This window comes from Electrophorus electricus, chromosome 3 (genome assembly GCF_013358815.1).
Source record: "Electrophorus electricus isolate fEleEle1 chromosome 3, fEleEle1.pri, whole genome shotgun sequence".
In the NCBI taxonomy this organism is placed as follows: domain Eukaryota; kingdom Metazoa; phylum Chordata; class Actinopteri; order Gymnotiformes; family Gymnotidae; genus Electrophorus; species Electrophorus electricus.
In genome coordinates, this window is record NC_049537.1 from 26,915,653 (window position 1) to 26,937,500 (window position 21,848).

Genomic DNA, 21,848 nt, shown 5'->3' on the forward strand with positions numbered 1-21,848 from the left:
AGCAAACGCGCGAAAAGTTGTTTCGAAATATATTAGTAAATTTTATTTTTCACAGTCCAAAACATGTCTAGATTTTGTATAATTATAGTAATTAACTTGGTAAAAATACACAAAACTGTATATTTAATGAGGGTCATTTATAACATTTACTTCCTCCAAGGTTCAACTTGTGTCTTAACGAAATGCATATTAATTTACCCTGCAGAGTTAGAAAACACCATATAAACAAAGGGGTTGAAGAAAAATGTTTAGAAGAAAAACGATTTTCTAGGGATTTAAATAAACATGTTACATTTCTTAAAAGAGTTAGTTAATTAATTATCTGCCACGAAACGTGTCATGTTGAATAAAAATATCTAAAATAAACGGTTTGACGCAATTCCCAAGTAATCGATTCACCCTCTTCCGCCAATGGTATAAACCAAGGGACTGTTGCAATGCTTCGAGAGCCAGTGGACACACATTGAATACATTATATCGACCTTTGGTTCTGTCGATCGTCGATGTGATATTAGCAAGCGAATTTCTTTGTGTTTTGTTCTTGGTTAATTAACGAGACAGTATATGTAGGCTTATATTTTCGATAATCAAGCGATAAACAGTTACTTCATTTGTTTCGCTTCCACAGTCGTATGTACAAGTGTAGACTGTGACGGGGGTTCGCACACTACATTTTAGTGCAGAGCAATTTAGCTAAAAGTTTATTTGGTTTGGGTCTGTATGGGAACATTTTCCAGTTTTGACCTCCATAGTCGTACGAATTGAATCATAAGCTGAATAAATAGATTTGCCAACACTGGCTGATAAATTGCCAACAATGAAGGTGGATTTACCTCAAATTGCAACATGGCTGCTGCTTCTCAGACGTTTGTGGGAGAAGTTTAGTCCCTGATGTGAAATAAGTTTTTTTACATTCATCTTCACGCAAAAAGGAAGGACGTATTTGATAGAATTTCCTTGTTTTGAATCGTAGGTTCAGCCTAACTGGAGAAGTAGGGGCGAGGGAGTCTCGGACACTCATTTTGCTGATTAGCTCCATGGCAGTACCTTGGTGAAAAAGGCAGGACTTGCTCTGTGGATTTACTTGTTGTAACGGAAAAGACTGCTCATAGCTGCATCTCAGTAAGTCGTCACTGAGAAGAAAATGCATTTTTCTATTCCTGAGACGGAGGTTCGCTCCGGTGAAAATGGATCTACATACGTGGTGAGTGTGTTGAGTGCCAAAATATGTCTCCCGCTAACTTTGTGCGTGAATGTTTGTTTTATGACTAAAGAGAAACTACGTCTGCGTATGATTAGTCTACATTTGACCTGAAACCCAATTTGACATGCTTATCCTAGTCCATTCGGCAGGGTCGTTGTCCATTGCAAGCGTTAGGCCGTTTTTATTGTACACATGTTCATTTGGGAAGTAGGGTTAGAATTATCGAAGCCGATTAGTATTGTACGTTGTAAACAGAAACGCAACTTCAGCAACTCGGGTAGTGCAGTAACGCAGTTAAACCCTTATAACACGTACTTGTGATTTTGCACGAACAAAAATTAGTTTGTTTTCGGAGGGACACCTTATTATGAACCAGATGCATACAGACATAAATACAGTCACATCAAATGATTCTGAGCAGGGCACTTGCACGTTTTGTGCCAGTGTTCTGCTGGAGTGCATCTTCAAACAAATAAACTCAGTATTTATGGAAAATGTAGGGTCAGCCTTCTTTGTAGTATTTGAATTGATCAAGAAGTAGAATAGACTGTTTTCAACCTTCCCAGTAGTCTCTCTCTTACACTAAAGCAGCATGCATATATATATATATATATATATATATATATATATATATATATATATATATATATATATATATATATATATATATATATATATATTAATATAAAATAAAATTTCTTCTTCTTTTTTTTTTTTTTTTTTTTTTGCATTTTGAATTAAATGGGTGGCAATTAAATGGGTGGCAGTTGCCTAACGCTAAAGTCTAGTCTACTCTTGCCCCTCTGAAATGTCCGGTTCTTGTGTACAGTGACAAGGCTTTACCTCAGAAGAATGATATTTGCTGCCTTCTGGCTGAATCTGTGGATGGCTGGTAGCTTGAATACCTCCTTGTGATTATGTCTGTGCTGCAGTCTTGGGTGGTGTTAGTTCTTGGCTATCTATCAAAGTATCTAAATTAGGCTACTACCATCATTCAGAGGCTCAAGAATACAGTCAATAGCAATTATTAGTGTTTTTTGAATAGTTCAGAAGCCCTAAACACTAAAAAATGTTAATGTCCCCTTTACTCAGTAGATAACTGCTAAATGGTTGGTTTTATATTATAATCCACAAACAGAAATCTTTTTCACTGTGTAAGGTAATTGTGAGTCAGACTAGAATAGATGGGTCTTCCAAGGCCACTTCACAAAGGGAAAGATGTCTGAAACCATATGTCTGGATGCTATCTGTAGGTCACTGGTGCCTCTGTGTAATCGCTTGGCCTTTCTGCGTTATACTTTTTTCCAATCTAGTGAAGAATCTGTGGAATGTGTAGCTGAGGGGCAGCAGAGGCAAAACCATGTATTCAACTGTAAAAGTAGCATTACTCATTTCTTTCTCTCTCTCTCTCTCCCTTCTTCCCTAATTTTTATTCTCTCTCCTTCTTTTTCCTCTCTCTCTCTCACTACTTATCCATACTTTGTGTTATTTCTCTCCTCTGCAAATGTTGGTTTCCGCTTAAACTTTCGATAGATGTTCGTGGAGCAGTGTATTTGTGTGCTTTTCTAGGGCTGTGCAGCAGTGTAAAGTTGGCTTACTCAGGACTTGGAATGATTCTCTGGTGTACCTTGGAACCACACAGCTCACAAAATGTGCATACTTTGCAGTGGAGCCACCAAGAAAAAAAAGGAAAGTTTGCATTCTAAACGGCAGGCTTCCTGTGCAAGCATAAGCCTTTCTTTATGATGGCTTACACTTCGTGGATACTCCAGGGCACACTTTTCCTTCCTTTTTGTATGGGTGGACTTCTGTAGACCTTTAGAAGGGCTGATGAAGTCTTTTTTCCCCTAGAGGCAAGTCAAAGCATGGTGGATTTCTAAAAGTTATTTATAGATGTTTGGTGCTCATTTCAATAAAAACTATAACAGTTTAGCAGACATTTTCCTCTTACAAATAATATGAATCTTTATAAAGATTTTTCTTTTAAAATCCAAGATCAGTAATATCAGGAAACTAATCCTGTGCTGTTTTACAGGGATTTCTAACCAAATGTATCTTTGTAGGGCCATTACTTCAGTATGTCATACGTAGGAAGTACTTGAGTAAGAACAAATTTGCTAGTAAAGTTTGGTATATTGTATAACATTTATTGTAAGTTTTGTCTTATGCAGTAGCATAAGTTTAACTTCCATTTCTAAGTTACAGTGTTCATGTATCTGTTTGTTTTAGAAATTCAGAAGTTTGGTTTGCTCACACTAAGTTCACAAAGCAGTTATTTAGAGTGAAAGCTGATTGGTTTGGGTAAGCAATAGACTCTGAGCAGTCATACAGAAAACGCAAGTGTGAGCACATACCTCTGTAATATAACTGCATTCAGCTGATATTTTGAACATTCAAGCTTTATAGTTTTTGCCTGTTGCGCAAACACTATTCAAAAAGCATGTTTGTTGGCTGTCTTATGCAAGAGGATATTAAAGGTCCAGTGGTTTATTTTGCAGTGATAAAAGAATGAAATACTTTGGACAATGACCCTTGAGGAAAAGTTAAGATATTCCAATAGAAGAATGATTTTGGCTAGAAACATAACTCTTCAGGGAGCAGAACCTAACACTTGCTCTTATTATAACAACCAAGGATTTAGGTGGCTGATCTGAAGCACGAATACCACACATTCCTAATGGTGTATGTGTGAGGTGCAATGAGCTCACTCCTGAAGTCGAGATGGAACTAATGACGATGTCAAGGCCTCGTTCTCCAGAGCTAACAGGCAGAGGAGATGGCTAGGGCAGTTGTCTTCATGGCCGGGTTGATTGGTTTTGTTTGCAGCTTCCTTAATCCGCAAGCATGTGCTTGAGTGATCTCTGCCTCCTAACCATGGTTTCTGAAGTTCTGGGTTTGGTTAGAGCCAGATGAGTTTCAGCACTGCTTTTGACATGTGACTCATCCTTTACATTGCCATGAATGCAGGCTTCATGTTGTGATTATTACTGTATATACATTTCCAAGCATGTTGAAGTCTTGCTCCCTTTATTCAGTAAAAACTGTTGTCGCTATTATTATTATTGCAGTTTACCTTGAAGATTATTAGCATGTAATGCTGAAATTGGCTCAGAGTCATAGTACTGCAACCATGATGCCCTTTGATATGGCACAGTCTCTCTCTTTTGTGAAGGATTAGTGGACTATAAAAGTGTGATTGCCATTTTTAATAATACATTTGGGGTTAAATGGGTAGTAGAAAGAAAGGGCAAACCTAAGGAATCTTCGGGGCTCTGTGATATTACCTGGTTTAGTGCTTGTCTTCCTTCTCTTCTGTAGTCATGGCAGCAGTGGTTGAACAGGCTGCTGGTCTCTGTGTTAGATATATACCTCTCCACAGGGTACTTTGTTGATGTTCCTCAAATGCCTCCAGAGTCCGAATTTTTCTGTCTACACCTGTCTTCAGGCCTACAACATCCATGTCAATGGTGTCCTGCACTGCCGAGTACGCTACAGCCAGCTCTTAGGCCTCCATGAACAGGTAACAGTCATTTTGAGGATGTTAATGAATGAATCTATAAATACTACAGGGCATAATAAATGCAATTTGGGAGAATGCAGTTATGCAGTTAAGAAACTCTGGCTTATGTCTTATCAGCAATGAGTTAAAAGCACCCAGTCCAACAAAGCCCTTCAAGATAATTGACTCTAAAGCTCATACAGATTAAAAATGATCTGCAATGACTCTCTTTGAAGAATTGAGAACTTTAGTGATTCTCCTGGAAAAGCCACATTTTCTGGTCTTGCAGCTGCTGTTGCTAGGTAACAGGATACAGGAGACCCAGTCAGATCAGACACCCAGCCTATGGGTGCTGCCATGGAGAATGGATGCCAGGGTGGAGACAAACCTCAGCCAACACAGTCTGATTGCTCCTAAATCCATTTATCTCCACCTAATTAGAAGAGCTATCATTTCCCTTTGTAAAGAACCTTCAACCTTCTATAACCTTTACTCTTTGTGTTATTTTGGTATAAAGTCCAGATGAACCAGTGGGAGTCATTGCTGTTTAGTTCCCTGTAAAAATGTGGAACTTTTGGCTTTACTCTGGAGAGATTCCCAGCTAAAGCAATACTTGTATTTTATGTTGGAAAAGTTCAAAACAGTCAGACTGGATTCCTGCTATATTCTCTCAAAATTGGGGACAAGCAATTATTTTTCTGTGGGTTGTGATGTTTTGTTACAGCTAGAAATGAATAAAACAGCGTTTGTGTATTTGCACGTCTCAAGCATACTGTGACCCTCTGTTTTTTTTTTTTTGTTTTTTTTTTAAATCCTTGATTTTGGACAGATAAAGAAAGAGTATGGGAACAATGTGGTTCCTGCCTTCCCTCCAAAGAAAATCTTCACCCTTACCCCAGCAGAGGTGGAGCAACGGCGTGAGCAGCTGGAGAAGTACATGCAGGCCTGTGAGTTTAACATGCAGAGGCATTTTGGTTCCCCCTTCGCCCCCAGCCCTCCTTAGCCAGTGTCGTAGTGCTCTTCTTCTGGCCATTTTGAAATGTCATCCATTTCAAAGTTCACCTCGACTGAAGGCAGCTGTCCTCCTGACCTGAAGGTCTCCTGGAGGAGCAGCAGGCCATGTCTTCATTGGCATGAGCCAACCCGAGCCTTTCCGACATTATTTTCTGATTTGAGGAGCAGTTGGTTTAAATTTGTGCAGCGTAATGTCGCTTGTGACAGATTTGTGTTTTAAGCCAAGTGACGCAACACTTTCAAATGGTGGGTTGATGTAATTGGGAGCTGTTTTTTTTTTTGTTTTTTTTTGTTTTCTCACTTCTCTGTCAGCTATACACAAAGAAGGTCTGGTGGAACTGGTGGCACTATGAGCCGCTTGTTCAAATCCCTTCCAGTCCTGACTTGGTCCGGCACACAAGCTGAGCCTTGTTGAGTGGATTGGCTCTTGGTGTGGGAGCACACAAGCTGCCCAGGCTCCCTTGCTGTTGCATCATGGTTTTAACATGGTTATGGAAAATTAACCACCTCAAAAAACATTAAACGAAACCCACACTAGCTGCTTTGAATGAATAAAACTCTGTTTATGCAAATGTGGTGGGGGCTTTTGGGTGCTGCCAATAGCCAGAGTGCTAGAATTAGAATGTCAATAAACATTCGAGTCATTGGAGCACACTGTCTTCCAGTACTTTTTATTTAAAAAAGCATGTTTTTATTTAAAAAAGAAAGTTGGTTTATGCTTACTTACAGAGGAGAGAGACAACTTGAACGTCTTTTGGATTAAATGTGGATTAGAAAGTGCACGTTTGAAGTTATAACATGATGCAAGTTGTCTTACTTAATTTGTAGTTAGTGGAGTTTTATTTGTTTATTTAAAACTTGTTCAAGTCCACGTAATAATTCACAGGCATGAGCTGCAGGTAATTTATTTATGAGTGAAAAGAACAACATTGTCATTCTGCTATTTATTCTGTGGAAAACTTTACATGTTTTGCTCTGGGTTAAACTTGTTAATGAGTGCAGTTGAAATTGTAGTGTGTGGTTAAATGTTGCTGTCTTTCTGCCAAAACATTTTTCTTTTTTTTCCCTTTTAGTGCGTCAAGATCCCTTGCTGGGAGCCAGTGAGACATTCAACAGCTTTTTAAGAAAAGCTCAGCAGGTGTGAGCTGCTGTAACTTGTCAGCTCTAACATATTCTACTTCCTTAAATGAGAAGTTCACTGCAAGGGTGATTTTGAGTTTTGTGTATGCAACAGATTCACTCCCCCCCCCCCCCCCTTAACATGTCTCCTTACTTTTTGCCACACTCTAGTGTCCATGATCAATTGCCTTGGGTCACTTAGATCCAGTAAATGTTCCATTATGTGTTTTTTATTTAGATCATCTGATCAGTTTATCTACCACCACCTGAAAGCAGGGCACTCATCACACAGTCAGATCCAATTGCTTCTCTGTGGTCACCCATCACAGTCAGAGCTGAAGGAGCAGAATGGGAGATTAGTCAGGGTTTGTTTTGTATTTCTGTCATGCTGCTCTGTCCTCCACTCCTGCAGCAAGAGAGCCAGGGTAGCCAGGAAGAGATGATGGATTAGCAGAGTGATGAAGAATAGTGAGGAAACCACGCAGTGAGGCTATGAGCACTCATGGCGGCATCTCTGTTGGCTCCATGCTTCTTTTTTTTTCCTGAGTCATAGCATTTGTTGTGCTGGTGGTTACCTGCAGCTTATCCCACTCTGGTAACTGAATGGCCTTGCCTGCGCACACTATTGCTATCTCCATAATATTAACACGAGAGTCTTGCAAGGAGCCACATGGGTGCACCCAAAATTCAGCCTTTCGTTTGGCTTTGTTTTGGCAACACCTCCTCCACAGTTGATGCTCCTTGCAAATGTCAGTTGGGGGACATCTATGTTGATCAGTTAAATTTATAGCAATCCACAGACACTCCTATCCAGAATTCCTTATAGATATTATTTGCAATCTTCTTGCAACAGTTTTTATCAGTATGCTCATTAGAAGTATAAATCTGCAAGAAAACATGAGTGAGAGTAGCATAAGATTGTGGTAGTGTTTCGCAGATTTTGAAGTGGCCATGTTTTACTGTTCTTTGTTTTATCACAGGAGACGCAACAAATCCCCACTGAAGAGGTCCAGCTGGAGGTCCACCTGTCCAATGGGCAGAAGGTCACAGTCAATATCCTGACGTCAGATCAGACCGAGGATGTGCTCGAGGTAAAGAAGCAGTGGCCAAACCATGTAAACATGTTTACACCAAATCCTCCAGTTTGGATAGTGGTGTTGTGCTGCTTTAACTGATAAACATAATCAACTTTGGCCTGTCAGTTTTCCTGAAATATTCAAGTAGCCTTGAACTAGAAGCCATTACTCCATTTATAAACGTTGTATGCCTGACTGTTAGCTTTATAATACTTTATAATTCCTACTTACATTTGTTTGGAGCAAAAATAGTGAATATGCTTCCAAAGCAGGAAATTTCCTCCCATCCAAAATAGTTATCGATTTGCAAACAAAGCAGCCTCATCAAGAGACTGAGATTCTTGCCAAACCCTGAATCAAGGCGAGTGAGCTTAATTTCCAGGCGCTTCTTGCTGCTAGACAAGATCTTGTACGTTTCCAGGATCAACTTGTTTGGAGGCACAGTGCCCAGTTGACTGCTCTGCAAGGGAAATGCATCATGCCTGTCTGCATGCTCTCTAACACTTCCCTTGTTTGTCCAACCTAGATTAGAGAATACTGCCGACAAACAAAATGTGGGCTCTGGTTTGCGGCACATGGAGCTGGAATTTCCTTTTGCTTACATACATTGTTCTGTCCACACGGAGTGTCACCCACATTGCTCTAGAAATGTCATTTGTATTTGAGGGGTTTGTTGTTTAAGAGGACATCAAAGGTTATTCTTTGTTGCTACTGATCATGCTGATCATGATCCACGCTGAATCAGCAGACCTGCTGCAGAAATTAATGTTGTGCTATACTCAGCGAATGTTTATGGGTTTATGTAATTTAGGGCACCTACATTTCATTTGATGCCTGACTGTCAGGATTGTACATATGTAACAGTGGCACGCCGTTGACCTCTTGTCTAATTTAGCCTGGTGGTGTTTGCCAATACTCCCAAACACCGGCCAATGAAAAAGGCGACTTTGAGCACGTCTGCCCGGTTCAGGCACATTTGACTTCATTCCAGAGTGTTTGTGATGCGCAGCAGAGCTGCAGGGGGAAGGAGCTGCATAATGATCCCACCGTCTCTGCCATGGACCATGTAGACCGGCACTACTGAGTCATAGCCACTTCAGTCCCTCTTGGTCCTCCGTTAGTGTGCCTGACCCTTGCACAGTGCTCTCCCTAGCTCCCTGCAAGGGAAAATGCCACGTGGCCTTTAGATCCTGATGGTACACAGCCAAGAGGCCTGTTGCATGAACATGCTGGTGATTTGAATCAAACATGAGAATCCCCATTATAGTGGGTCATTTTTAATAGGAAAGGATAGGAATGAGCTGCTGGTTTATAGTGTTTAATGTGCTGTATGCAGGTGTGTTTATTATTTATTTTTTTATTTATTACGTTTGTGTGTTTACGTTTCTGACTTCAACAGCAATTACTCCTTGATTGGAAAATAGACTTCTTCGATTTTCAAACTACATCAGTTCAACGAGCACATGACGGCAGAGGCCACAACTGAACCCTTCCAAAACTTTCATGCCTTTCTGTTTCCAAGTTAACTTATAATACTGCACTCTCTTATGTAGGCTAAGGGTTAAACGAGTCCACTCTCTCTCTTTAGCTCCCTCCTCAAGTGGCAGATTTGCCATGATGTGAATCCAAGTTCAGCTTGATTTTGAAGTTAAATCTTTTTTTGTTTGTTTGTTTGTTTGTTTTTTCCTTTTTTTCAAATCTCAACAGGCGGTTGCAACAAAACTAGACTTGCCTGACGATTTGGTGGGCTACTTTAGCCTCTTCCTGATTCAGGAAGGAGAGCATGGAAACTGCACATGTGAGTATAACCTTCCTTTTGCTTTGGCAATGAGTTTTTGTAGAAGATTGTGCACCTGTGCTTTCCAGTGGGGGATATTGTCAGAGTTCTTTTGTGAAAGAATGTGATCATATCTTTGAGGTTTTCTCAGAAAGTCACATTTACTGAACAACACAACCTATTGCCTTGTTCGGCACATCAGTCCACAGTCAATCAAATGGAAGAACCAAAGTGGGAAAGAGCTGTAGGGTGGCAGGTAAGGAGCTGCAGTGTTCCCTGCGCTTGATGACATCAGTCTGCATTAGAACGGAGCAAGGGTGGGATTGAAAGACCATTCAGTAATGAGTATTCCTCCCTGTCCCTTGCACTCCAGAAAAAAAGATTGGCCATCTCATTTTAATTAAAAAAAGCACCATATCATCCATATCATCACTAGGTTTCATTTGTTAACTTTTCAGTTTGGAGTAATATTCTGTTAAGAGATTTTAAAATGTTTTAATTCATTGTGTTTTGCAATTATATCCATTCTGAATCATATTCTAGTTGTGCACTGTATTTGCAAACACTACATATGGTGATGCTGCATACCACAAGTCATAAAAACCTCAACTCTACTGCCTGATGGTGAGAATATGATTGTTTGCTGCAGTATTGTGCTGTAATGGGGCACAGCAATGGCATGCTCTCTTGTCTGTGTTCTAACATTCTCTAAAAGTGTGTGGTTTGTATGTAATCATTGAGAGACAAATGAATGTCTGTGGGTATGAAGAGATACTGCAGCAGAATGTCAGGGTGTCTGTCTGGTATAAAATGCAGTAGACGTTGGGGCATGCAGTATGGTGGTAATTCAAAGCAGATTGTTTTAGATTGGCCAAGTCAGAGCTGTGACTTCAATACCATTGAAGTGATGTAATCTGAAGCAGCCTGTTCAAGCCAGCTATTGCTCAGTTGTGTGTAAACTGGAACATATTTTATACAAAGAAATATACCAGAATTGGCACTAGAATTTAAATGATGATGCCTACTGCCTAAAAGTTGCCTGTCTGTATTTTGAATGTGTGTCTCTTTTATGTGCACATAGCCTGTTGAAATTTTTTTTTTTACCCAATTAATTATGCTTTCAGCTGATTTTCTGGAACACATATGATTCTCTTAACAATACAAGAACTAAGGCCACCTTTTGAGAGTATCCAGAGCTTAAAATATTAAAGCTATTTATTTTCTCTAGCCATTGTTACTATGACATTAACAACATTTACCTCTCAATAACAAAACATTTACAGTGGGTAAATGCTACACACAGATGCTATTACATATGATACCTCTCTTCTGTATTCTAAAGAGGACATGTACACTCTTGCTGTAAGTATTTATCTTCTAAAGTTAGATTCATTGATTTCAGTTTATATACTTCACACATACGTTTTGCATTGTGATTGTAAAACTAATTCATTTGTTATGGAATCATTTTTGTAATTTGGTGTCCACATTTCTTTTGTTTAGCTAACACTGAAGTGGAATTTGTGGTTCTCAAGAGGGTGGTTCAGCTGTTGATGTGGGAGCAGTTATTGTTTTCCTTAGACTTGTTTAGAGGGCTTGATGCACGCATGAAAGTGTTCTCAAACTGGCAATGTCTCTGCTCTGATTCTCTGCAAATGTCAGTCTTTGTCTGACCGTCTGTCTCTACCACACACACCCACACACAGTTGGCTCTTTTTTTTACCGGGTCTTCAGTGTTTGACTCTGTAGTAATATTGCTCAGTTAACAGTGTTCCTTGCACTGCTGTGGCCTTTTAACCACCTAGGACACTTTTGCCGCTAGGCCTCCTCTTCCCCAGGCCACACGTCCAACACCCGTTGCCAGTAAACCGACGAGTGCTAAAACTCGGGGCAGGAAATGCAACTGAAGTCTGTGTGCTATACTACAGCTCTCGTCATAGTCTGCCTCACTGAGTTTGCATCTTGCATGGCCAGTTGACATGAGAAAGGGACAGCAATACTCAGCTTTGTTCCACTCAGCAAATGAAAGTCTTCAGGTTCCAAAGCTCCTTGAAGCTGTTGCAGGTTTTTTTTTTTTTTTTCCCCTCACCTTCTGTCTTCCTCCTTTCCTCTGCATCTCTAAGGAACAGAAAACCAAGCATAAACAGCTGTGATGGGCCCCCCCGTCCTGTTTCCTCCAGCTTGGCCGAGGCCTGCTGACTGATGTCCATGTTATTGCTCTCTCCTGGCCTGTGGCCAGATGGATTCTCTGCATTTCGTCATTCGCTGTTGCCACTGGAGTGTCCTTGAAGGTGCTCACCCACTCACCCCTCTGTCTGTGTCTTGTCTCCATGACGCCCCTCTGTGTCTCAGTCGTGAGGAAGCTGCAGGAATTCGAGTTGCCCTTCGTGTCTGTCACCAGCCTGCACAACCCTGACTACCACATCGTCCTCCGGAAAAGGTGCGTCATAACACTGCCGTGTCTCAAGAGCAGGTTAAAGCATCGCCCACATGACTCTGCTCTGATTTCACTACGTCAGATCTTTTAGGTGACTGTGCCTTTGTGTGTCTGTTCTGTTTTCTTTCCTTTTCAAAACTCATATAGAAGATGCTTTTCTCCACACTTCAGCAGGAAGTTAAAGAGCAATGCAACACAACAAGCGTGAGAGGCTCTTAAAGCATTCCTTCAGAAGTGTGTCCCAAGTCCTTTCTGCCTTCTGAAGCTTTGCTTTAGCCTGCACCTTATTACTTAGTGACTTAAAGCCATTGTATGAGCTTTCTTTTCCAGCCTGATTTTTAAAGCTCTTAGTAGCTCTTGAAGGGGCCCTTGTGAAATCTGCTCATTTGAAACTCCAAAAGCACCTGATTGCTGGGTGGGGTTAGCGAGTTCAAGGTAACAGGACCTAGACATTCCCTCTGAAACTTTAAACCAGCATCAGCACAGAAACTTGAAATGCAATTCACAGTTCGATAAACTTATTCCCTGTTCCCAGTAAGCCATGCAAACATAGCTGATTAATATTGGCTTAATACTCCTCTGGTGTGTTGTTTCCCATTGGCAAGCATAGTGCTGTGCAAGAACTGAGTTGTGCATGAACAGTTCCTCTGTTTCTCCCTTCCTCCTTTTATTTTCAAATACATTTCCACCCCTACGTGTCATGGTGCTCCTAAGAAAGGCCCGAGGCCACTTGGTGACGGTGTGCATGTTTTCCCCTTTACATCTGACCTCGTTACCCTGCCAGTGTCCCGGTCCTGCTGACTTGCTTTTCAGTCATGTGCAGAAGGCATTGCCCAAAAGGAGTTGGGAGTGGGTCTAAATATTTTTTAATTACTTTTTTTTTTTTTTTTTTTTTTTTTAATAAAAATCAGGTCCAGATCATGCAGTTCTGGAATCAGTTACGTTATTGCACAGGCAAAAAAAACACATCTAGACATAGAAAATGTTTTAATAAAGGGATAAACATTTCATTTGTGATTATTCACTATGACAGTTGGGGGCGGGGGAGATGTGGGGTCCATGATGGAATCATCAGTTCTGGTACAGTTGCTTAATTCTGCTTTACAAGTAATGCTGAGAGCATGCACCCAAATGGCAGGTCTGCGCAGTAGGTTTGCATGGTAGGTCATTTTCTCATGCTCTTGTCTCACCGCACATCCTAATTTGAGCAAAATTCCTTAATTTATCAATATATCCAATATTCAAAGAACAAAAATCAATGTGGAAATCTGTGATGGTATTCCAAGATCCAGAGCAACAGTAAGTAGAAGGGGGTAGAGAGGAACAGTAATGGTGGGATGGAGAATTTTGGTTCATATCAAAGTATGCAGCATTAATGTAAAGTGGGGAAAAAAAGGACAACTAGCATAAACAACTTTTGTGTGTGTGTGTGTGTGTGTGTGTGTGTGTATAGAGATGAATACTTGAACATAATTTAGACCATTATATCCAATGTCACACTTGTGTTGAATTAAAATAAAGGTTTCACTAACCAAATGTGTGATTAAGTATGTTTGTTTTTTGTTGCAGCTACTGGGACTCTGCATATGACAGTGATGTCATGGAGAACAGAGTGGGTCTTAACCTGTTGTATGCTCAGGTAAACTGACCCATTTTAAACATTCATCCTAAAAGCATTGTTCATAATTATCCAAATGGAATATTTTTTTAAAAAGTAGTGAAACATGCACATTATTAAAAACATGTTTAATAAAATGTCATTTTAGTCACACAAAATTGGCATGTAAATCAAATGGCAAAGGATTTTTTTGAAGCATCAGTCTGATGGCGAATTTTTATAAGTTCAGCGGTGCCACACACGATCAGACTTAAGATGTGTGTTCTGACAGCCGCAAACTGTTTCAAGAGGCTGTGGCGTATCTGTGAACCTGTGTGTGTGCGTCGTGGTGGTTTGGACAGAGTGAGCTTTATAAAGCCTTTTCCTCCTGCCTCAGACGGTGTCTGACATTGAGCGGGGCTGGATTCTCGTGAACAAAGACCAGCACCGACAGCTGAAATCCTTGCAGGAGAAGGGCTCAAAGAAAGAGGTGAATCCCAAGCATGTGTTACTCTGGCCTCACATGCGCCCAGAATTCAGGAGCTTGCACACCACTTCCTGGCAGCTGGAGTGTGTTTTAAATTCTGAAAGGGCAACTCGCAGTACACAGCACAACTGTTTCTGCCCTCAATTCCCATCCAAGACTGTCTCTCTCAATGACTGACTTCTTTCTTTCAGTTCATCAGGCTTGCGCAGACACTGAAGTACTTTGGCTATATCAAGTTTGACCCCTGTATCACAGACTTCCCGGAAAAGGGGTGCCATGTTATCGTCAGTGCTGGCAACAACGAGCTCAGCTTTCATGTCAAGCTGCCCAATAACCAGATGAAGGAGGGCAGCTTCAAAGTTACACGCATGAGATGCTGGCGGGTCACCTCATCTGTAAGTGGCTGCTCTGGAGTCACTGATCGGGGTTGGAGGACTGAGATAATCTTATTCTGCCAGTGTTCTTTTCCTGCCTAACTTACCCTCCTTGCTGTATTTCTAGCCACCTTTCTGTGGGCCAGGTTATAAAAAGTTATTTATTGCCGCAGCACTGTTTGCAATAATATTTGGTGCGTCACATTTTAATAGTATTTGAGCTTTCCTAAAAATGTTTGAAACAAGCCTGTGTTGGTGCAGATTTAGTCATGATTGGAAAACCTCTTGCCAAGATTGGAAAAAAAAACTCTTGGCAAAGTTTAAGAAATTGATTGGGAATGAGTCAAGGCTGGTAGATGGCTTCCTGTCAGTCTCCTTCACTGTCTTCCCGCAGTGTGTTTTTGTGAGTGCGTGTCTCTCTTTCGGTCTATGTGTGAGACTGACTGTCTTTAGGCACCCCCAGTGTAAATATTTTGTTCCTCAGAAGAAGCTGTGATGACGCAGGCGCCTGCCATACTAGGCGTCGGCCAGCGGCGTCTGGCTAAAGAATCTCATTAAGGAGTGTGATCTCCGACGTCCCTCCGACAGCCATCAGTGCCAGCCGCCCATCTATCTTACCGCTGGCATTCAACCGCCCGCTTTTTAAAATGCGCTGACTGCTGTGCTGTTTGCATAGAGCCACCGCCGCCTCCCTAGTTCACTGTAGTCACGATATTGGCTCGCCAAGGTTAACTCTCCCAAAGTTAACCCCCTGCCATAATCATTTTCAGATTTCTACAAACACTTTAGATTGTGATTCAAACAATGTAAGCAAACTGCTTTTTTCTTGTCTAGTGCTATAGAATGGCACTGCTTTAGGGTTGCTGTATCACTTCTGTTGCTCGCTGTTCAGCTGAAAAGTATTTATTTCTCTTAAGTGCCCCTGCAGAACCTCCCACACTGATTTGGTATATCTCTTCCTCTTGCCTTGGGGAATTCAGGAGGGGATGTAGAAACATTGTGTATGATTGATTGATTTCTACTGAGTCATATCCCAAAATGTTTGCGAACATTCCATTAGCTGAAAGGAAGTTTCCCCGGCATCCAGGATGCAAGGGCTCCGGCTGAGGCGCTGCTCTTTTGGTCTGAAAGATTCTAGCCAAATCTCGAAGTCCAAAGGTCCAAATAACAGGGTCTGTCGGGAAAGGCCTGCTATGAAGGTGCTGGAGTTTGCCTTATGAAATCTCTGTAATGAGACTTGCGGTTTCCAAAGCTCAAGAGGAACACAGGCTTTTTAAAAAACTGTTGCACTTTTAACTGCAATCCAAATTAAATCACCCTGGACTCTACAGGAGATAATGAGGATTGTGATGTTTAGGACCACTAATAATTAGGAACATTTAAGACGGCTGATAATTGGGGACTGATTGGGATTTAATGCTAATTGCGATTGGATGACCATAATGGTGGCTGAAGATATAACTGAGATACAATAATAGCAGGAGGAGGAAAGGAGGATGCTGATAATTATTGTGGTTCCACTTTATAGCAGGTCCCAGTGGCCAATGGCACAGCCAACCCCTGCAGCTCCATCAAGTGTGATGTCAAACTGGAGCTGGCCTTTGAGTATCTGATGAGCAAAGACCGTCTGCAGTGGGTCACCATCACCAGCCCACAGGTGAGCACAGCAACCACAAACTAACATCTCATCCATAGTATGTTACAGGGCCTCAAATGCTTCATTTCTTCAGCTAAATTTAGATCATCAGATTCAGGGGAAAGACAATTAACCCTCTGAATTCTAAGGGCATTTTCTGTGTTTTTGCATATTTTATTAAATTGACTTTAAAGGTTCTTACTTGCAGCATGATGCCCATATGTTTCATATCAAAATGTTCTGACCAATTTCAGCTGTCTTGCTAATGAGGTACCATTTTAGCTAGCTGGCTAGCTAGATGTCGATTGAACGAGGAAGAGAGTATTTCCTATGTGAAGGGTAAGGCTTTAGTGATTTCATGATTTGTTTATTGGTTAGTTTCTCAACAATTGACACACAAATTCATCAATCACACACAGCGAGATGGAAAAGATCTGAGTGACGCATGAACACACGAATCACATGGTGAGAGGCAGATGACATGTATCTTAACCTATAATTTAACCTCTATATCTAACCTCTCATAGGCTCTTTATTTTTACTATTGATGACAAAATGTAAAGGGCAAGTTGCACAGATTCAGGAAATGTTTGAACCATATTTCTATGCTATGTTATTGCAAAGATATTAATAAAAATGTCACGAGACATCGAAAAATGTTCTGACATGTGCATCGAACACCAAGGGTTGAAGAAAATTGATGCCTGAACATTTCACTCCTGTGTTATTGTGGCGTTATTTTTGTTGAGTGTATCTGAATTGATTGTTTTTTTTTTGTTCTTAGGCGATAATGATGAGCATCTGCCTCCAGTCCATGGTAGATGAACTGATGGTGAAGAAGTCTGGTGGAAGCATTAAGAAAGTCAGTTTCTCCGTTTGTTGTTGTGCAAATGCAAGCTTGCATTGCTGCCGTGTGTGCTTTTCTGCATGCGTGTCTGTGTGCATGTTTACTCACAAGCCCTAAAACAACTACTTTCATTATGTTCAGTTTGGTTTTTCTGCATTTATAACCATCCCTTTTTATGAACTGCTGCAAGAAGCTCTCTTGAAGCCTCTGAACAGCAGAAACTCCAGGATTCTTTAGGAGTCTCAGCCCCAGGATGTGTAGAAGGGACTTTGCCTGCTCTTGTTTGTGCAGATACGCCTCAGAGCCTGGCACTGAGAAAATGCGGCTGTTTATGCCAGGGCTTAACTGTACTCTCTTGTCACTCATGACGCCCTCTTGTCACTGGAGAATAAGCTCCATCTTGAGTGTGGAGCCTGTGAGCCCTGTGTTCAGCACCCTCTCCCACTCTAACACCAACACTGCATACGTTTAGCAGATGCAGAAGAGACGTCTCAATGGCTCCATCCACCGATCCAACAGTCAGCAAGCTGTGAAGTCCCCTCCGTTACTGGTAAAGAGTCAGGGCTCATTGAATTACTGCCTGCTTTTTGACTATGACACAAGATAACTTAACTTATCTTTCTTTCATTCTTGAATATCTCCAGGACTCCCCCGACACGAGCCGTGAACAAGTACCCAAGCTCTCGGTGAGTTCCAGTCCAGGTTATTGTGTCTTGTTACACCACAGATTTGTTTCCACTGATTTGTCTTTGTGTGATGAGATGAGCATAAAGTGGGTCTTTACATGTCCTTTACTTTGTGCTTTATTAGACAAAGCTCTCTTCTGTCTCCCTGAGGGGCATTAGTGCCTCCAACTCAGCTAATGATCTCAGCGGTAATGATTTCCATGGAAACTATGCCTTTGAGGGCATCGGGGATGATGACCTGTGATGCCTGTCTCAGACCGAACCACAGGACAACTGAGACAAGCTGAGACTGTTAGTGCACATGCCACTGGTCCAATTCTGCGAGATTCCAACCCAACTGAGTGCTCTGCTGCCCTAAGACCTTCTCCAGCAGTGCAAACACACACACACGCACGCACGCACACACACACACCACAAATCAAGTAAGGGTGTTACAAGTTATTAATTTACATAGATCTGACCAAACTAGAGTACTTGTAATATCCAGACCTTGTTAATAAGCAAAATGCAGTGTAAACACATACCTGTTCAAAATTTCAGACCTGTGTGTAGGTATATCCTGTTAAGGACAGTGTAACCATACACGTAGTCACAGGGTTACATAATTGCTTTGGGGCCAATTACCATATCCAAGAAAGATGTTATTGGCTACTGCTGACATCGACCTTCATGAAATAGTACTTACTTATTAGAAATGACTAATCTATTTTATTCATCACCCCTTGCTAGGCATTCCATGAACCCTCTACCATCTTATGTCAATCTGATGACTTCAGTGCAAGTTCTTGCTATATCTGAGGATGCTAATTTGAATAAGTACAAACATTCTAACATTATCTATCTGGTTCATTTGCATTAGACTTGGTTATCATGACTAAAGTCTAAATGGTTGTGGCCTCAGGCTAAAGTCTGTTGGCATTTCTGTGCCAAACTAGAGAAGGGAGTACTCAGTTAAAACCTTCAATATGTACAGAGTCCCAAACCTTATTTTCTTTTGTTTCTTTGTCTTTATTGGCCATCGGGTACTTCAGAACTGTTCACAACATGTGATAAAGAACAGAAGTCCTAATACAGTTCCCAATGGAAAGCTGCTCCTCAGATGCATTGCTAGAGAGTCCTACAGTGTCCTTTTTTTTTCCTTAAAAATGCCTTACATTCCAGCTTGCCAGTTTGGATGCAAATCCAGCATTGAGAACTGATTGGCTTAAAGTTGTTTCACTGTTGGGTCCTGGCCAGCAGAAGCTCTGGTGAGAAATCTTGCAGAATTTAGTGCCATTCGGTTGGTGTTGTTGGCAGAACTGCTTGCACATGCTGAACCCATGTTTTTGCACAGTATTAACAAGGACAGATGACTGACTTGATATTTATTGAGAAATTAACCATGGAAAACATTCAGACATGTAGAAATGGCTTGTGCAGATCTGTCATTAGATTTATTCCCTGTTTTCCAGCCAATATTTTGTGAAATGTTTCTCATAAATGCCAAAATTATAGTTTACTAAAGCATTTTGCACAGAGGAAGCATTTAAAATCATGGTAATGTCACTTTTATAAATGTACATGCAATTAAGAAAAAAGTATTCTGAAAATTTTACTAATATGTATCATCAATAGAGAATTATAATCAAATACCATAGATCAAATATAATCCAAGATGTGTAAAATTAAAATAGAAACTAACATGTATCACTGTTTACAGAATTGTAGAAAGAGAGCAGTGTTTACAAATTTCAGATTGAATTTCAGTGATTGTCTTTTTACTCATAATGCATTTTATTTTTTGAGAACGTCACCTATTTTTCAAAATTAATTTTGTATTTTATGAAATACATTGTGGCAATCATCTCGGAGGACTGTGTGAAAGTGGTGCTTGGAAGATGGCTACATTTTCATCTTTCATGCTGGTGTTCTGACTACATCCTATGATGTGATTGTCAGTGTGAACCGAATACCCATGTCTATTCAACCCCCCATTTGTGATGGTCTTCGGTCCAGAGATGCAGTCTCCAGTGTAATTCCTACTTGCCAAATACAGTGAAGAATACTGATTGAATTTAGTTGTTGGAGAAAATGATCAATATTTGTCTCATCAGTATGGGTGTTACTGAGAGCAGAGCATGTTCTTATTCTGTAAAGGGTGGCTGATTGTTTTAATGTCTGTATTCTGTAATTGTCAATGTCACCACTGTATCGAGAAAGAAAATGGTTAATGGTATATCCTTTTAATGCCAGAGCATCACATGAAGCCTATCATTGTGCTTTTAGCTGCATCACCATTTTATATTTAGGAGCAGAGAATGAAGGAGGTGGAGACCTGGAGTTCAATAAAATCAGGTGCCAAACAATAGTTCTGCCGGTTAGTGTCTTTTGTGCACACTTGACTGTGTTGGGGAAATTATTTCTAGATTTTGATATGCCCACATAATGCAAAGCTGTGATTATGCGTGTCCTTCTAGTTCTTCTTCTCCTGGTGATTGGTGGGATTCTTGTCTTCTCCTCTAAGCAGTAGTCTCACATCATACATGTGTACATGAATAAAATGGGTAAATGTACTTTACTTGTAATTCTATTCATTAGCATGTTCATACTACTAATTTAGTACATCACATGCTGGAAAAAAACACATTCACATACCAATACCACCACAAAAGAGTTTTATTTCAGAATACTTAAGGCAAGTAGAAACAACTGCATAATTACAAGAGAACACTCAAGCACCTCACACTTAAGGGATTCCATCTCAAGGTTTGTTAATTCCTTGGCAACCTGAAAGTTATAAACTGCATAAAGAATTTATGGTCCCTTTTCTTTGACTTAATGCCACTGTTGGCAAATACATGCCAAACATTCTTTTGAAATTCACCCACAAAAAAATGCATATGAAAACAAAAGGTTTACAATAAGTATGAATGCATGTTTACACTGCACCATCCTGCTTCAAATACACATACAAAATGGGCTTTTTCACAGTTAAAACACAACCAAAAAGCAACGCTGTCCCCAATAATTACTGCATAACTGAAAGCTGCAGTGTTGATACTGGTGTTGACAGTGATGTAAACAAGTGGTTTGTAAAGGGCTGTTGTGCAGTTTTAAAACTCCATTTGAGCAGCAAAGGCCTCTGAGCAAGGTTTACTCAGTGAGAACATACAGTTGGATTGTTCTATAGGCAGTGGTGCAGAGTAATGGTGAACAGGCGTGCAAGGTAAACAGAGTGATAAATTGCATTTCAGTCAAGGTAAAAAGTACACAATGTGTTTGGCACTGACAAATGAAACAAGGGCAGTCCCCTTAGGCCTCTGTGAAGTCCTGAATTGCCCAATCCCATTCAAATGCATTTAAACATTCTGTTTAAATCTTCAAGCTTATGCAACAAATCTGTTTAGCAGCTTGGGTGTTTTTAAGAAACATGAAAAAATACAGAAAACAGAATAAGCAAGCTTATGCTGGTACAGTAACACTTCGTCACCTGCTATCTGCAGTATAATCTCAGTCTCCCCCTCTCTCGCGCCTCATAATACAATCACCTCTCTTGTTGCCAGGCTACACCTCCTCCTCCTCCTCCTCCCCCTCTACCTCATTGCCAGGCAGCCGCACCTTCACCCAGCCATCAGTGGCTAGTCCATGCTTCTTCTGGTGCCTCTTGTAGTTGTCCCAGTGGCCTGTGGTGTAGCCGCATTCCTGGCACTTGTGGGGCTTCTCGCCGGTGTGCCGCAGCATGTGCCTCTTCAGGTTCATGCTCTGATTGCAGCTGTAGCTGCACATGGCGCACTGGAAGGGCTTGGCGCCCGAGTGCACGCGCTGGTGCCGCTTCAGGTTGGCCAGGTTGCCGCAGGCGTAGTCGCACAGGTGGCACTTGTAGGGTTTCTCGCCCGTGTGCACGCGGTGGTGCCGCTTGAGGTTATCGAAGTGGGCAGAGGCGTAGTCGCACTGCGGGCACTTGTACGGCTTCTCGCCACTGTGTGTCTTCATGTGGCGGGCCAGGTGGTTGGGGTAGTGCGTAAGGAAGGGGCAGGCAGCACACGTGTACACCCGGTCACCTCGCTCGCTGCCGACGCCCGCCGCATCTTTCGTCAGCATCTCCAGTGTGCACTT

The 21,848-nt window shown here is 41.2% G+C and overlaps 2 protein-coding genes across 8 annotated transcripts in view; one reads left to right on the forward strand and one right to left on the reverse strand.

Annotated features, from left to right (window-relative positions):
* The first annotated feature begins 441 nt into the window (after positions 1-441).
* Positions 442-20,100, forward strand: snx17 (sorting nexin 17). Of its 4 annotated transcripts, none has more exons than XM_027002986.2 (15): positions 442-1,204; positions 4,650-4,724; positions 5,533-5,650; positions 6,791-6,855; positions 7,817-7,927; positions 9,620-9,710; positions 12,042-12,129; positions 13,696-13,765; positions 14,121-14,213; positions 14,402-14,605; positions 16,113-16,241; positions 17,005-17,082; positions 17,540-17,617; positions 17,712-17,753; positions 17,878-20,100. In XM_027002986.2, the coding sequence occupies exons 1-15, from the start codon at positions 1,145-1,147 to the stop codon at positions 17,995-17,997; spliced, it is 1,422 nt and encodes a 473-aa protein (XP_026858787.1). In that variant the 5' UTR covers positions 442-1,144; the 3' UTR covers positions 17,998-20,100. The 4 variants fall into 4 exon arrangements, with proteins under 4 accessions (XP_026858787.1, XP_026858788.1, XP_026858789.1 ...); XM_027002987.2 differs by having other exon boundaries at positions 17,543-17,617; XM_027002988.2 differs by having other exon boundaries at positions 16,116-16,241.
* Positions 20,101-20,390: 290 nt separating this feature from the next.
* znf513a (zinc finger protein 513a) overlaps positions 20,391-21,848 on the reverse strand; it is an 8,265-nt gene continuing 6,807 nt past the window's right edge. For all 4 annotated transcript variants that reach the window (XM_035524742.1, XM_035524741.1, XM_035524740.1 and 1 more), the window contains one exon: positions 20,391-21,848. This exon is cut by the window's right edge and continues 224 nt beyond it. In XM_035524742.1, the coding sequence (XP_035380635.1) occupies positions 21,297-21,848 (552 nt within the window). In that variant the 3' untranslated portion in view covers positions 20,391-21,296.

Excerpts from the sequence above, each read along its gene's own strand:
- snx17 (XM_027002986.2), top strand. The coding sequence starts at position 1,145 with ATGCATTTTTCTATTCCTGAGACGGAGGTTCGCTCCGGTGAAAATGGA. Across the intron at positions 1,205-4,649 it reads AAAATGGATCTACATACGTG|GCCTACAACATCCATGTCAA; the intron begins GTGAGTGTGTTG and ends ACCTGTCTTCAG. Across the intron at positions 14,606-16,112 it reads GCTGGCGGGTCACCTCATCT|CAGGTCCCAGTGGCCAATGG; the intron begins GTAAGTGGCTGC and ends TCCACTTTATAG.